This window comes from Protopterus annectens, chromosome 11.part0 (genome assembly GCF_019279795.1).
Source record: "Protopterus annectens isolate FY-2018-M chromosome 11.part0, PAN1.0, whole genome shotgun sequence".
NCBI lineage: Eukaryota > Metazoa > Chordata > Ceratodontiformes > Protopteridae > Protopterus > Protopterus annectens.
This window is the reverse complement of record NC_056745.1, coordinates 103,648,716-103,666,327: the sequence shown is the minus strand read 5'-3', so window position 1 is coordinate 103,666,327 and position 17,612 is coordinate 103,648,716. Positions and strand designations below refer to the sequence as shown.

The 17,612-nt window shown below is 43.4% G+C and overlaps 1 protein-coding gene across 5 annotated transcripts in view; it reads left to right on the top strand.

The window, feature by feature from the left end:
• The window catches only part of FBXO7 (F-box protein 7), a 457,269-nt gene that overhangs the window by 342,277 nt on the left and 97,380 nt on the right, over positions 1-17,612 (top strand). For all 5 annotated transcript variants that reach the window (XM_044087479.1, XM_044087481.1, XM_044087477.1 and 2 more), the window contains exons 6-7: positions 2,560-2,646; positions 3,458-3,556. In XM_044087479.1, coding sequence (XP_043943414.1) covers positions 2,560-2,646; positions 3,458-3,556 — 186 coding nt within the window. The remainder of the gene's footprint in view (positions 1-2,559; positions 2,647-3,457; positions 3,557-17,612) is intronic.

Here is a 17,612-nt window from a genome sequence, read left to right as displayed (position 1 = left end):
GTGACTGCCTGTTCCAGTCTTGGGTGGAGAGAGCTTAGCCTCCAATTTAGCTATATAATTGCATCTCTTGCATATGTTAATGTTTTGTTGTAGGGGGAGAGGGTTGTCTGTGTACATGAGGCAGTTGTAACATTGCCTCAGGATACCCAGGTTCACCAGCCAAACTGGAGAGTATACCTGAAATTGCCCTTTAGTCATGCCTGAATAGTAGGGTGAACTGCTTAGTTGCTTGGTTGGTGAGGGGTAAATAATGAGCCTTGCCCTGCTGGGCAATCAAGTGTCAGGGTATATTAGTGCTTGATATTAGGTCTGAGCTAGTGCTGGACTGTAGGTTGCTTTTTAAGTGCTTAGGTTGAGAGTTAGACTACTTTCAAGAGAAAAACTGAAGAGGAGACTTGGTGGAGCCAGGAATAATTTAGCCCTAGCTAACTGGCACTGCTCAGACATGCAAAACCGTGCAAACGCGGTTTTTACAGCAGGGAAATGAAAGAGAGAGAAATTAGCTCAAAATGGCCTATAAACTACTAACTTCTGGGCTGGAACCACTCCTCCAGGGACAGATGGCTGTTCAAAGCTCCCTCTCTCACAGGTGAACAGAGAAACCTCCTTCTATCCAAGTAAGGTATGGGCAACTCAACACAGCCCCGAATTCAGCACTAGCCTGAAAACTGGACTGTACTAGCTTAGAAAGGTGGGAAACAAGGAAAAAAGAAATATTTTGAAAAGATAAGGCAAAAACAGTAAAAAATATACTTAAAATAGCTTTAAACGACTACAAACAGTAAAAATACACTTAAAACAGCTTTAGATAACTACAAGCAATCAGAAAAGGCTGTTAAACAAATTACCCAATTAACCAGTAAAAAAATCTCAAAACTGAGCCCTGTTCCTGTAGACTTCAATCAGACAAGTTCTAACCGCACACTCCTGCCACTGGGATGCAGGGGAACCTTCTCCAAAAAAGAAGGCTTGTATTAGTGCTCAAGTTATACAAACAAAGCTAGATTCAGCAGGCCTGAATCTAGTTTATGCGACAGCAAACAAGGCACACCACTTTCAGTAAGAAACAGTTCAAATATGCAGGCACTATAAGCCTGTAACCAGAAATTCCCAGCTCAGAAGGGCAGAGTCCAGCCTCTCCTCCCACAAGAGTGCAGACCACAAACCTTTTTAATGTAAAATAAATGGCCTGAAGCCCAAGTGCTTAAACCAGAACTAATACACTTTTAGAATAACAGACACTGAGCCTTCGATCAGCAGTTCACAACTTAGAAGGATGTAAGCTACCTGTCCTGCCACAACAGTGCAGACCACAAACCTTCTTAATGTAAAACAACTGGTCTGAAGCCCAAGTGCTTAAACAAAAAGGCTTAGAATGATAGTTACACCAAGCAGTTTTGTCTTTCTGCTTTTCCCAGTTAGGGGTCACCACAGTGGAACTCCGGTCCGCTATGATTGGCAGTTGTTTTTTTATGGTGTTGAGTTGCCAGCCTGACACCCAACCTTCAACGAAGGCACGTCCATTCAACACTTGTCTTTCGAACGCCCACTCAACCACGGGGAGGACATGCAGACTCCACACAGAAGGCACTCCCAACCTAAGCTGAGAATCGAATGGGAAAATCTCTTGCTGTGAGGCAACAACGCTACCGCTGCATCACCGCTGGTTACTCCAAGCAGTAATAAATACAATTGAGTACTTTTAAGATGACGCAAAATAAAGTAGGAAGAAACACAAATACAGTAAAAACAAATGAATAAAGTGCAATTTTCACAAAAGCAGTCCAGTGATCAGTTGCAGAACAGGTGTAATCGCCACAAAAAGTTTGAAGGTTGAAGTAGTAAAACCCTGTATTGAGCTGGTACATAATATCTGAGGTCAGATGCTGCTCAGTGTGGTATAGAAACAAAATATAAATTGTTTCTAAATATGTATCATCCATAAAAATGAAACTTAAAATTGATTTTTCAGATGGAGGCTTTCTCGAGGAAGAACTTGAAATATAAAAGAGGTGTATATTTATTTAGCAAAAGGTTTAGTGAGTGGAGGGAAATGTGTGGAGAAAGGTAAAAAGACAATCCCCTACATTCAGAAAGAAGCATTATTACTGCATTGTGTCGCTTTTCCCTGCTTACTTGGAGTAGTGAATCACAGCACAGAGGCATTTGTTAAGTACTCAGATGTTCTTCATTTACGATACATTTGATTCCTAGCATGGGAAAATACATTCTGCTCTGCTGGTTTTGCCTTAGATTGTACTTAATAACCTAGACATTGACTTGTCCAGACTACTTTTGATGACCTGTTTTAACTGTTGCCCAGAATCCAAGCACTGGAGTCAAAAGTTCTGCATTTTCAGCTAAAGGTGCAAATAAACAGAGGTATCTGTCAAGTCCTAAACTAATGGAGTGCTGCAGTATAATTGTTAAAAAGTGAACATGAATGCGATAATTGATATGAAGTTAATTACAAGAGCACATAAAGAAAAATAAGTATGTGAGACTGTGATTACAGCAGTAAGGATATAGAGTTATAATATCTGTTTCTTTCATTTTCAGCATTGTTAAAGGTTGAAAATAAGGTTAAAGTTGGGAAACGTCTGCAGTTGCCTCCGGTATTGTACATCAGTAGTCCAACACACCAGGGTAAGTTTTTATTTATGTGCACCCTAACATGTCTTTTCCATACTGTTAGGTATTGTTAAGTATAAGTATTCAAAATTGAGAGAGTGCTTGGAAGGAGAAGGCGACATTAATAAAATGGAGTATAGAATAGTGTTTAATGGAGATGGCTTAACCTAAATTAAATGATGTGGAAGTTGATCTGAGGACGTTTGGAGAAAAGAAGTAAAAATTTGGAATAGTTGCAGTCCAGAGTGTTACCATCAGCAACCGCTGGTGACTGTAGTTGTAGCCTGTTTCCCTCCCTTTGGTGATAGACTTGCACACATGCTTCTCCACACTTCCCCCAGCTGTTGAACATCTGATTGCTTGGTAGACTGTATTGTTTACTTCTCTGTCTAGTCCACAGCTTAATCAGAGCCCCTGATCTGTATTAGGTGGCATTAGAAAACAGAGCCTAACCACCACCTGCTGCTAGTATTGGAGGCCCAGCACAGGCTGGTCACTATCATTCCCCAGCTGATTTCACCATAGTTTGTACTATTATTCAAATGCAAATTGCTGGGATTTTAGTGGGAGCAACATCCTTGGTTACCCTGAGCTGATTTTCCTGTGCAGTTGTTCCACTGTGACTGGCTTCAGAAGTGGTTTTGGGATACCGACAAAGTATGTAAAGGGGGTTACAGGTCTTGTCAGTGGAGACAGAAAAGGTCAGGAAAAAAGAGCATTAGAATTTTTAACAGGATACAACAAGTGCTGTTAACAAATGTACTGCTTTAATAGTGGAAAAGTAGGATCTCAATTAAGTGTTTTTTTATCCTTCTTTTTCCCCAAGGTCAACAAAATGCTGCCGAAATTTATAAAGATCTTCAAAAATTATCTAGAGTGTTCAAGGATCAGCTGGTATATCCTCTGCTGGCTTCTGCAAGGCAAGGTACAGGAAAAATACAGAATACTTGCAGCTGTAAACTACTTTTGTGAACATTCTGTAGAATTTTGATTTTTTTGTAATTACAGTCCTCCTGCCGTTGTTTTTAAGCAACGGCATCTGAATGTCACCTTCAGTGCAACTTCCTGTCTCCAAGCGCTTTCATTGTACCCAAAACCCTAGGTCTCAGCTGCCACAGATTTCATTTGAGCGGCATTATTAACTCCTCTCCACATGGGTATAAAACGGGTAGTTTTCAGGCATTAGCATATTAGACAGTACCCTATAAATGAATGGGCATTATTCAAAGCATAAGGGTGGAAAAAGGAACACCATAAGCAACAATGTGGTCACAGAGATATAAAACAGGGATTATCTCCCACAGCATATCTCTGTGAGTAATTTTTTAGTCCAGTTGACTTGCATAGATCATATAATCAAAAAGTCAAACTATTTAACCATGAACCACCCAAGAAAAAAGCAAGCAGCAAATGACTTTAATTTAGAGATCTTCAGACTGAGTTGGCACTTTAATAGGGATAGTAGTAGAGGGGATAATCACTGTATGAGAAGAAGCAAAGTCAAAATAACGTATATTTTTGTCTTCTGCATCTTTTTTGTAAATATTTGAGTCATTTCAATGGTTCACTCATTGCACTGTGTTTTAATTCGTGTTCTGTAGAGTTACTATGCTACTAGTCTTTGGTGGTGTTGTTTTCTACTTGTCATATCACACACAAGATGTAGACCACATGCACCAAACTTAAAAAGAAAGAGACTTCACACCAAACGTTAATCTTGCTACTACTCTCATTTTTGTTGTTGCATTTGAACCCTGACACTTTTTTTAAATGTATTGATTATTTATCTTTTGCTGCAGCTATATCTTCTGACACTAACATGTAGCCATCTTCTTCCCCCTCCTTGTCTTCATGCATTGCTAAATTGTGTCTGACTTGCAGTGCCAGCTCCTCAATCCGATGTATGAACAAGCCTGGCATAGTGGTTTTCCTCTCTGTCCTTGTCTATTCAGTTACTCCTTCGTTTATGACTGTTTCAATGCGTGGATCTTGATATGTGGCCTCTTGTCTATCATATCAAGTTTTCCTTCCCACCTTTGCTACAGTGTCTTCGAAAGGAGTTCACACTTCACCATATTACAGGCCTTCTGCATGTCAAAAAGCACAATCCCACCTTTCCCTTCCTGCTTCTATGCCTCCATGTGCGTAAATTCCAGCAGGTCTCACCATTTGTTTTTCTGCTTTTCTTCCCCTCTCAAAGCCATTTTGCATTTCTTGTAATACTTCATCCAGTCTTCCTGCCAGTACCTATGCCAAAATCTTGATGTCTGCATTATTAAAGAGAGAGGCCTATAATTTTCCATTTCCTCCCTTTCTTGTGCCAGTTTAGGTAACATGTTTTTCATGGCCCTCCTCATATTTTTACGTATTCTTGCTGTGTTTCTCCTCTAGGATCATCCATATTTCTTGTGCTCCCCATTTAAATAACTATGTGGAGGGGGGGATCCATCTGGCCCTCCAATTTTATTTTATTTCATTTCATGTTGTATATGGCTTTCTTTGTGTCTTCCTTTGTCACCTCTGCATTCAGGTTGTGTCTTTGTTCATCCTCCTGTATATATCCATCTACATTCTTTCCCCAGTTCCATTCTTAGACATCTGTTCTTTCCTGTTTTTAAATCTCCCTGTAGTATTCTTTGAATCTTTCCCTGATTAGCTCATCCTGTTCTAAATATTCTCTATTCCCCTCTTATCATCTATATCCCCTTTCTTTCTTTCTCTCTGCCTGCAGCTTCTTGTATTTATTTCCTCTCACTATCCAGTAGTCCTTTCTGTTGAATTTCTTGCTCCATAACAATTTTACTTTCCAACGTCATTCTTATTACTTTTTTCTCTAATCAGTGGTGCTGGCCTTCTTATTTCATTTCTTCCTGCTTCTTTCTGTAGCACATCTCTCTGTCTCACTCTCTCCAGCTCCTAGACCACCAGGGAGAGAGAGGGAGACTCTTCTCAGTTCTGCTGCCATTAGTAACACTATTGGCCATATTTTCCAGTCAAAAAGAAACAGAAAACTAAACGCGTATCTACTCTTCTGCAAATTTCTTTGGATAGGAGTAATTTACTGAGTCTGGCTTAGGGTTTATTCACGCTATTGATCCTTCTTATAAACTAGTTTCTGACAAAAGAAAGAGGGATACTTCTTTTCCTGACGAGTTTTCCTGAAGAGATTCAAGATTCTGAATGTGGACATGAAGATGAAGGGACAGATACAGAGTTTTCTCCTCAGATTCTTGATTTAGACTCAGATGAGAGCTCTGTTTCTGATTCTCCCTGTTGGGAGTTCTCTTTCTCTGAGACTGTTTCCAGAATGTGCCAGTGTTTTTAGTGGGAGACACTGAGGTTTCCCAATCCTTCGGGCAAAACTATAAGTTGGTACAAAATTAATTACCAGAACCTTCACCTGTTTCTCCAGTTCTGTCAGCCTTGGAGGATGTGTGTGTTACTGTCCCGATAGTCAGCTGCCCCTAAAAAGGCAAATAGACTGTATAAAGTTCCTCATTCTTTTATGTTTTTGTACAGTTTTCTCAAAGCAGTCCCAGCAGCTATAGCTTTAGTTAATCTTACTGCTGCTAAACATTTACTTAATTCCAGTCCTACTCTTCTGATAAGGATGGGAGTATTTGATAAGTATGGGGGAAAAGTATATGCTTCTGCAACTTTGATTTTCAGAATTTTGAATTATCACGCTATAATATGTTAAAGTTTATTCTGATTGTGAAAGTATGAGGAATGTTTTGTCTGTAGTTTCATCATGCAAGGAAAAATTTGCTTTAAATAATTCAGTTTTTTCAGTTGTACAAGTCACAGCTCATTGTCTGCATTGGATGACTCATTTGATACTTATTCTAGGGCTGTGGCCATTGGTTCTGTTTTCAGAAGATTTGTCTGGCTGAGTTCTCAAAACCTCCCAGATGGTGATTATCCTTTGGATGCAGATTTAGTTTTTGACTCCTCTGTTGCAGTGATGATCAAAAGGTGTAATGAAACATAAGTTGATAACAGAGGAACCTCTAAGATTCTTCATCCCTCCTTTTCTAAATGTTCTAATAGATTATCTAACACCTCATCCAGTTTTGGCAAAAAATAAAAATAATCAACAGCCTCAACAAAATGCAGGTAAACAGATTTCAGATGTTTACAAAAAGTGGCAAGGGGTACCAAAATGAATTCTGGGACCCCCCAAAACGAAGGACAGTCCAACAATTCAGAATTAATATTTAAGGGCCCTTGCCCCCCCCCCCCCCAACCTTGGCAGCCCCTTTCCCTCCCAGAAAGTCTGAATCTCCACTTTTCTCTTCGGCAGTGGATAGTTTCATACAGATGAGTTCTGAAGATCATTCATCATGGTTATAGATGGCAGTGGGAGGAAATTTATCCTTTCCAGGGGGTGATCTCTCATCCACCAGACCAGACTCTCTTTATTTCCACTTTTTCTTAATCACATGCTGTTCCAGGGAATGATAGAATCAGTTCCTCATTCCCAAGTGGGAAAAGGTGTTTATTCAGGCATGATTTTAGTGTCAAAGAAGGAAAATACTTGGAGACAATTTCTAGATCTTTCTTTCCTAAACCTCTCTGCCATAGTGCCCAAGTTCAGAATAATCACTTCACAACCTGTTACCTCTTCTTCCTTATTCAGGTTTCCTGGTAACACTAGATTTAAAAGATGCTTGTCTTCACTTCCCTATTCATCCAGACTTCAGGTGTTCCTAAGGTTTTGTGTGTCTAGATAACAGTATCAGTTTTCTGCCTTTGCTTTGGACTGCCCACTGTACTAAGAGTGCTAGCAAAGTTTCTAGCTCCAGTTATATCAGGGCGTGCACATTTTTCCATATTTAAACACTTTGCTTATCTTTGCAGAGTCGTTTCCAAAGTCCAGAATCTCTCATTTGGGTTAGAGATCTATTTATTATTATTATTTATTTATTTTATTTTACATTTGTTGACCGGGATAGTCCGACTGGATACATGTCCATTTTCAGCGGAGGCCAGGGGAGAAAAGCTCCAACATAGTCACAAGACAGATAGTTACATATTAGTGTTTAAGGTAGAAAAGAATAAAAAGCAATTTACATACTACATACTACACATGCTACCTTGCTCTAACAGACACAACTTAGTTCAATATACAGGTCTTTAAAAAGATGCCAGTGAATTTATTAAGACAGATTACAGATTATAGCTTGGCTAATGTACAATGAACATGCTTTTTGATTACATATCCCCACTCTAGGTTGTCCTTTTGGGTTTAGATTTACTTGAGAAGTAGTATGGCCTTGGTTTAACGAAGAGGAGCTAGTCTGGGTTTGAGCATGGACAAAGCCAATGCGACTTAAAATGGAGTTTTAGACTCTTTTTGAATTGAACTAGGGAAGTAATAAGCATGAGGTTGTTGGGGAGGGAGTTCCATAGCTTTCCAGTGGTGTTGGCGAACAGAGCATCACCGCCCATATTGTTGGATTTGAGTGTTTGGACAAGGAGTCTGTTTGATGAGCGAAGGCAGCTTAGATTGGTGTAAGGAATTATTATATTTTTCAGTGCAGGGGTGTTATCAGGTTGTTTAAGAATTTTAAAAGCTTCTATGAGTTGGTTCATCTTGAGAAGATTTGGGAGTTCTATCCAGTCAAGTTTTTTCAGGTTAGAGCAGTGGTGTGTTCTATAGGGCAAGCCAGTTACAAATCTGGCAATATGATTATAACAACATGAGAGTTTGTTCAGGTCAGATTTGTTAAGGTTAGAAAGCACGGGAGAGGCATATAGAAGGGTAGAGAGAAGGTGTGAGCGGGCAGTGGCCACTTTGGCCATAGGGGTTAGGAAGTTCTTTATCCTGTATAAGGACCCAAGTTTCTTGTTTACGGATTTAATGGTTTGGTTGATATGCATATCGAATCTAAGTTTGTTGTCAATGATATCTCCTAGTAGCTTTGTGTAGGAGTCAGGGGAGATGATGGTCCCATTGTTGGATTGTATAGTAAGATGTGTGGGAGGGGATGTATTCGTTAGGAAGATGTAGGAGTCTGGGGAGATGATGGTACCATTATTGGATTGTATAGTAAGATGTGTGGGAGGGGATGTATTCGTTGTGTAGATATAGGAGTCTGGGGAGATGATGGTACCGTTATTGGATTGTATAGTAAGATGTGTGGGAGGGGATGTATTCGTTGGGTAGATGTAGGAGTCTGGGGAGATGATGGTACCATTGTTGGATTGGATAGTAAGATGTGTGGGAGGGGATGAGATGATGGTACCATTATTGGATTGTATAGTAAGATGTGTGGGAGGGGATGAGATGATGGTCCCATTGTTGGATTGGATAGTAAGATGTGTGGGAGGGGATGAGATGATGGTCCCATTGTTGGATTGGATAGTAAGATGTGTGAGAGGGGATGTATTTGTTGGGTAGAAGAGAAGTAGTTTGCTTTTGTTTGGGTTTAAGATCAGATGATGATCTGAGAGCCAGTTTTCGACTGTAGTAAAACAGAGCTGGGTGGAAGCTTGTAGGTTTGGTAGAGAGTCATCGGAACATATTAGAGTTGAGTCATCTGCATACTGAATACAGGTGGCTTCGGAGATGACTGTATGGAGGTCATTTATAAAGACTGAGAAAAGAAGAGGTCCTAATATGGAACCTTGAGGAACTCCTATGGTATTTGGTAGCAGGTGAGAGAGCTTATTTTGCCACAGAACTGCTTGTTGTCTACCCGAGAGGTAGGCATGGAACCATTTAAGGGCTGTATTGTCTAGGTACAGGGTTTTCAGAGTGTGGAGAAGTAGCTGGTGGTTCACCATGTCAAAGGCTTTCGACAGGTCCAGAAAGAGAGCTGAGGATATTTTTTTGTTATCCCGGTTTTGGTTGATTTTATCGGTAAAAGAGAGGAGGGCGGTGGTCGTGCTGTGATGAGGTCTGAATCCATGTTGAGAGTTGGTCAGTAGTTTATTCTGGGTGAGATAGTGCATAAGTTGTTTGTGGACACACCTTTCCATAATTTTGGCAAGTGGTGACAAGTATGGCTATTGGCCTATAGTTCGATAGTTCTGTGGATGAGCTACCTTTATGGAGTGGAATGACATAGGATATTTTCCATATTGAGGGGATTGTGGCCTCAGTTATGGTTCTATTGATTAGGATCGAGATAGGATAGGCTGTGGCATCTGCAGCTATTTGCAGATATTCAGCTGGGAGTAGGTCTGCAGAAAGGGCCGTTGGTTTTAGTTTCTATAGTAGGGATCTGATGTAGGATGTAGAGATAGGCTGGAGGTTAAAGGAGGGTAGTGACTTGGGTACAGGATTTTTTAATGTAGAGGAGGGGGGAGGTAGTTGATTGGCTAAGGACTGAATAGTCTCGGTAAAGAAAGTATTGAAGGTATTTGCTACTTCTTCTGGGCTTTTACCACTTAATGTCCCAGGGGTAGGAGTAGAGGATTTACCTGGATGGAGAAGATTATTTAAACCTGCCCAGAACTTCTGGGGGTTGTTCTGGTGTTTATGTTGCAGATGGCAGAAGTAGTTTTTTTTGTCAAGGGTGATGGCTTTTTTAGTCTCATTTCTCAGTTGTTTGGATCTCTTACACAGGCTGGAATTTCACGAGAACATTCAAGTCTTTTGACTCCATCACACAGGATTGTGTTCCTGGGGTGTCGGCTATACAGAAAAAAAAATAGTTCTATATTATATCTGTTTCTACAGTTTTCTACTGACATATCAGTCACTGTGAGGGAATATTTTAGGATTTTGAGTCTCATGGTGTCTTTGATCCTCATGATAGCCCTGGCAACATTCCACATGAGAAGGATACAGTGGAATCTGAAATCTCTTTGGTTCCAGCATCAACAGCTGTTGTCCTTTCAAATCCCAGTACTGCGATTTGGCAGAAGAGAAATCCCTTGGTGGAGGCAGCAAATGTCCTCAAGTCCAGTTCTCCCCTTCGCCCTCCGTGTTCCAAGTTAGTCAGTCACCACAGACACCTCAGACTATGCTCGGGGAGCAGTTTCAAGAAGGATAAAAGTGCAAGGGGTGTGGGGCACCGACAACAGACACAAGCACATATGTATAAAAGAGACATGTGCCCTGATCAAGGCACTCAACTCTCTGAATCATCTTTTGTCTCCAAGACCACTTCAAGTTGTTCCAGAAAATACCACAGTCATGTGGTATGTCAGTAGGCAAGATGGAGCCAGGCTATACCCCTGTTGCAGGCTAGCCATGTTATCTTGGGTTATAGCTTCACAACACAGCCTAAATCTACAGGCATCCTACAGTCCATCAAAAAAACACTGTGGCAGGCAAGCTGAGCAGGATAAGGGCTGACCCTCGTAAATGGAAACTATATCGGGGACGGGTTCAAGATTTGATCCATCTGTGGGAGCTCCTCAAGTAAATCTTTTTGCCTCCTCTCTGAACAATCAGCTGGCAAGATACTGCTCCGGTACTCCCTGTAAGAAGGCCTGGCAGACGGATGCCTTTTCTTTTCCTTGGACAGGAACATTCCTCTAAGCTTTTCCACCAATACCCACGATACTTAAGAAGATTCATTTTCTTTCCTGAACCTAAAAACTAAGTTAAAAAGGATGCCCTTTACTTTGGATGTCCTTAGACTACTTGGGTTGTATCTTGACAGAAATAAATCTTTCAAATCGTTGGATCAGTTGTTCATTTCTTGTGAAGGTAATAAGGTAGAATCTGTGTCAAAGCAGACTATTTCCAAATGACTGGCTAATGCTGTTAGCTTTTGTTGTACTCACTACAAGAAAACTATTCCAAGCAGGGTCAAAGTACCAGGGCCTTGGCTTCACCTTTGTCTTTTTGGAAAGGTTTAGATTCTAGAAGCATTCTAAAAGCAGAACCCTGGTCCTCTGTACATACTTTTTAACAAGCACCATAAGCGCAATTCATTCTCTAGGTCTAGCTCAGACTTTGCAAGGACCATTGTGTGGGACTCCGGACTCCTCTCTTTCCACCTACCACATGTAGTAAGCTAGGATAATTAACCATTTCAACAAAACATAATCAGGCAAACTCCTTTTCATGAAAGTGCATTTTTTCGAAAATGCACTTTCGTGAAAAGACAGCTAAGCAAACAGCGGGGGGGGGGGCTGTTGCTTAGATTGCGGCACACCTGGGATAAGGGAATATTCCCTTTTCCCCACTGTAGTGTGATCTCGGAGTGAGAATATAAAGGTAGCATGGGTGTGGGGTGCCCCTGCCTAAACTTGGTTAGTGTTGTGGTTTGTGTGTGTGTATGTGTTTTTTTTTTGTTTGTTTGTTTTTTCTGTTTATTTCTCTTATATCTGATATAATAGCTGCATTACAGATTGCTTCAGTTCAGTGCTGTTCACTCTCGTATTTCAGTTAAACTGATGATGTTAAGTTGTCTATCTCGCCTTCATTCTTGCTGGATGGGTTCGGAGCCGATCCTCTGCTCCGACTCGGCCACTCTAAAAGCTCGAGAGCTAGTTCCACCGGCTCGAGGCTCCCCTATATCCCACAATGCCAGGCGGTAACTCCTCAGATCTCGTTTGCCGCTACAGCGATCGAGGTGCTTTTCAACCGGCTCATCAGGTTAGTTTAAAATAACTAGTTGTATCTTAGATAGACCCCCTTTAAGTTAGCTTTTCCTCATAAATTTAAAAGTTAAGTAGTTTCCTTCCCTTCTATAGTCCAAGTTTCCCCTGTTATTTCCTAAATTTACTAAACTTATTCCGTTGGGCTTTAGGCCCAGTCCCTCCCTTCCTAGTAGTTGGAGTGACTGTGTTTTGTAGGGATTTAATTTTTCTAAGTTAATTACTAATTTAGTTTAAATTTTTAACAAGTGTAATATGTGTCTGTGTGTGATTGTGTGGTTACACCTTGTTTTTTCTTTGGACATGTCTAAGGAATCGAAGGTCTCAGGCTTTAAGAAGTGTGACTCGTGCTGTCAGAAGATGTCTCTGACAGACATTCACACTTCTTGTGTATACTGCCTGGGACCTTTGCACCTGCAGGACTCATGTGCTGTTTGCCATGGCTTCAGCCCTAGAGCCCTGCGGAGCGCAAAAATAAGCTCATTCTAAGGGGCTTATTGAAGCCTGAGGGTCCCTCGACTCAATCCTCGGGGAAACCCTCGAAGCCTCCCAGACCTTCGGCTCCGGTATCTGAAACGTCTTCTGGGGGTCCGAAGGCTGTTCGAACATCGGCTCCGGCCGGAGCCGATGACTCTCAAACTCATGTCCCTACTATTTCCTCGGCTCCGGCCGGAGCCGAGGAAGACATCACTGAGTCGGCTCCGATCAAATTGTCGGAACCGACCTCCAGAAAAAGGTCCCGATCTCCATCTATCGGCTCCGTTCATTCAGCTCCAGCATCACCATTGCTGTCTGAACGGAGCCATAGATCTCACTCCTCTAGGTCGTCAAGACTATCGGATCATGACCTTCAGAGGGTAGTGAGTCGACTTCTTCAGTCCGAGGCACTGGCCCAGATGCTTCAAAGTCCGACTCAACAGTTGAGGACTATTCCCATTACTCAAATTGTTCCTCCTCTGACTCTTCTGAGTTTGGAGCCGGGGCGGCTCGGACCCGAGACTGTGGTGGCGTCGGAACCGATACCGTTGTCTTTGGTGCCGTCGTCTGCTCCGATGTCTTCCTTGGAAGAATCTCGGCGCCGGGCTTCCCTCGTCGGCTCCGAGGGGGCGAGTGGCATCGGACCCTTGTCCGACCCCGCTCTCCCTCTCGGTGCTTCGGCGCTGGTGAGTTCGGCTCCGACATCGGCCTCGGAGCCATCACTGTCGGTGCCGGGGGAGGTTTTCAGCTTTTTGGAGCAGAGACCTCTGGCTCTGCCTGACAGGGGTGCCTTCGAGGTCATGAGGAGCGTGTTAGAACCAGGTTCAACTCCACAGTCGGCTCCTTCTGCCCCTCCCTCCATGGTGCCTCCGGTGATTTCTGCTCACTCTCTCATCCCGAACCGTAGAGAGCCAGCTTCTCAAGTACCCCCAGTGGGGATCTCCTCCTCTTCCGAGGCCTCTCCTGACCCGGTGGGAGAGCCCCCTAGGAAGAGGCAGTGCAAGAGGAAGCACATTGACTCCCCTGAGTCTGTCACCTCTGACACAGATTTAGAGGATTCTGAAGGTTCCCCTCGCTCCCCCTCTGAAGATGTCTCCTTTGCAGACATCCTCGAAATCTTAAAACAGAGGGGGAACTGGCCAGCCCTCAACCCTTCAGAGGATGAATTGGTGTATCTTGAGGCATTTGGCTCTCGCCCTTCCACCTCCTGGGTGTCCCCTCCCTTTGACCCCCTCATGCAAGTGGTGGCAAAGAAGGCCTGGGCGGCTCCTGACTCAGTGGAACCCACCCCCAGGAGACCATCAAAATTTATCACTGCCCCCAAGGACAAAGAATTTTTAACCAAAGGCGTCTCTGTTGATGCTATGGTGGTGGCTGCAGCCACCAAGAAGGAGTTAGCTGATCCTTCGGTGCCTGTTCATCCTCCTAACAAGGAGTCTAGGTCGATGGACAGGTACGGGAAGCGGATGTTCTCATCACCGACCTTTACTATGAGCTCGCTGAATTACCTGTGTCATTTCACTCGTCTTCAGAGGAATTTGCTCAAGGAAGCGAGCGAAATGTTAAAGGACCCAACAGCTGCAGGTTTTCAGGATATAATTAACTCTCAGCTGGCGACCCTTAATTCTATAACTAACTCCTCCATGCGCCTCCTTTCATATGCGGCAGATGGAGCGAGTACAGCGGCAGGTACAGGTGTAGCCTTGCGCCGGCACGCCTGGATGCGGCTATGTAACTTTGCGGACCCTTTCAAGGCGTCCTTCACTAATTCCCCTTTTGATGGATCATCCCTCTTTGGTCCTCAAGTGAAGGAAACCCTGACTAGGTGCGAGACTGATGGCAAAACTCTCTCTGCCATCAGAGTCCATTTTTCAACTCCTTCTAGGCCTTACCCCAAAGGCCAGAAGGGGGGAAAGATGTGGTTGCGCAAACAATCTCAGGGAGATTTGCCTGACGCACAAAGTCGATTCCCCTCTAGAGGCAGAGGGGGGGAACATTAATGGTAGACGCCATCCTAGAGGCAGAGGGGGCCCGCAGAATCAGGGCAGCCGAGAAACTTTTTCCAACAAGCCCTTCCAGCATCCCTGAGGTATTGCCCGACTGTCCACCTTCGGAGGCAGTCGGGGGAAGATTATCTCTGTACCCAGAAGCCTGGCTATCCCTAACTCAAGACAAGTGGGTACAGTCTATCATTTCCGAAGGCTACAGAATCCCATTTCTTTTCATTCCGAAGCAATCCAAAAAATCCCTTCCAGACGTTCCACCCAGTCAAAGGGAGCAAGCAGCACTAGAAATTTCAAAGCTGCTTGCAAAAAGAGCCATTCAACCAGTTCTAGCAGACCAACAAGGATCCGGAATCTACTCCAAATTCTTTTTGGTTCCAAAGAAAACAGGGGACTGGAGACCCTTTTTGGATCTCAGCAACTTGAACAAGTTTGTCAAGAAAACAGAGTTCCGGATGGTCACACTGCAGTCCATTCTACCCTTTTTGGGCGGGACAACTGGATGTGCTCAATAGATCTCCAGGATGCGTACTATCACATCAAAATGAGTCGACGCTCCAGGAGATTCCTCCGCTTCAGGCTGGGAACCAGTCATTTCCAATTCAGAGCCCTGCCCTTTGGTCTCACTACAGCCCCCCGAGTGTTTACCAAATGCATGGCAGTGGTCGCCTCTCATCTGAGAAGACTAGGATTCCAGGTGTTTCCATATTTAGACGACTGGCTCCTTACAGCCCCCACCAAGCATCTGTTGCTTTTTGCCAGAGACTACACCTTTCACACATGTCAAACACTAGGCATTTCAATAAATTACGAAAAGTCTGTCTTGTCGCCTTGTCGTGTTATTACCTTCATAGGCGCAAATCTAGACACAATCAACATGTCAGCCAGACTCACAGAGCAGAGAATAGCAGACATACACAGACAGGTGTCTTTTGTCTTGCAGAGCAACAAAGTCAAAGCCAGACTGATCCTGAAGGTCTTAGGGATTATGGCGGCGGCCATCCCTCTTCTACCATTAGCCCGCTTCCATATGAGAATTTTACAATGGATGCTCTTCACACAATGGTCTTTCCAACGACTTCTAATGTCCCATCCTATTCGGATAACTCAATCCTGCAAGAATCATCTCTCTTGGTGGATCACATCTCCCCAGCTCCACCTAGGGAGACCTTTCGTCCCTTCACCTCCGGTTGCTACAGTGACAACGGACGCCTCCCTGATCGGGTGAGGGGGGCATTACCAGGGCAGGACGGTCCAAGGCATGTGGCAACCTTTCGAGTGCCACTTGCACATAAATGTCCTAGAGATGAGAGCAGTGCTTCTAGCGTTGCAAGCCTTACAAGACTCTCTTCCCAAGGGAACTATAGCAATTCAGACAGACAATATGTCTGTAGTGTGGAACATCAACAAACAAGGCGGAACCAGATCTTGCCCCCTATGTCGAGAGGCACTCAGACTATGGCAATGGGCGATTTCTTCTCAGCAGTCTCTGTTAGCAACACACATTCCCGGGAAGTCCAATGTGATTGCAGACAAATTGAGCAGAGCTATTCTCATGCCTCACGAGTGGTCTCTGAAGAACTGTGTTGGAGAAAGTTTTTCGAAAGTGGGGCCGACCTTGCTGCGACCTTTTCGCTACTCCCCGAAACAGCAAGTGCGACGATTTTTTCGCCCTCTTTCCCCAGAGACGCTCTAGTACACGATTGGCCCCGGGGGCGTCTGTATGCTTTTCCTCCCTTCCCACTGATATCTCAGCTAATACAGAAAGCTATCGCTCAGAAAGCTTCCATGATCCTCATTGCCCCTTACTGGCCTCGACAGATTTGGTTCCCATTTCTCCACCGTTATCTGTTGGAGCAACCTTGGCATCTGGACCCAGTTCCAGACCTCTTGACCCATCAGTCGGGTCAGTTGCACCACTCCCTTCCTTCTCTGAACCTCACAGCGTGGTTCCTCCAATTCCAACTCTAGCCAGGCTTCCTCTAATATCTCGCTCAGTTAGAGATGTTTTGATAGCCTCTCATAAATCTTCCACTCGGAAGATTTATCATAGTAAGTGGAAACGTTTTTCCTGTTGGGCGCAGTCAAAGAATATAGATCCTTTCACTGCTTCCATTCAATCAGTTTTAGACTTTCTAGCCGAACTTTTCCACTCAGGTTCGTCCCCGTCTACCATCAAAGTTCAATTGGCAGCAATTTCGAACTTTCATGTTGGAGTCTCAGAGTCCTCCATTATGTCTCACAAACTCTGCAAAGCCTTTTTAAAGGGAATTTTTCTTCTCAAACCACCTATCAGGGATCCTCCTCCTCAATGGGATCTCAACTTGGCTCTAGCATCCCTAATTCTTCCCCCCTTTGAACCTGCGGCTTCATGTTCAATGAAGTTGTTATCTTGGAAAACACTCTTTTTAGTAGCTATCACTTCAGCTAGAAGAGTCTCTGAACTCCATGCTCTGTGTAGTCGACCCCCTTACCTTGTGTTTCATAAGGATAGGGTGTCCTTACGTACTAACCCATCTTTTTTGCCTAAGGTAGCTTCACTGGCAAATTTGAATCAAACCATTGACCTTCCTGTGTTCTTCCCTAATTATTCGAACAGGTCAGAACAAAAATTACATTGCTTAGATGTTCATCGCCAACTTAGGTACTATTTAGACAGGACCAAACAATTCAGGAAGTCTGATCAATTGTTTGTTTCTTATGCAGAAGGTAGAATGGGCCTTCCAGTTTCTAAAGTATCTCTCTCTAGATGGCTTACTTCGTTGATTACCCTTGTGTATGAGATCAGACATCAACAGTTGCCGTCCAAACCCAGGGCTCATTCAACTAGAGCTTTAGCCACATCTATAGCTTTCCAAGATAGGCTGCCTATTGATTCGATTTGTTCTGCAGCTACTTGGGCTTCTCCCCATACCTTCATTTCTCATTATAAGTTGGACT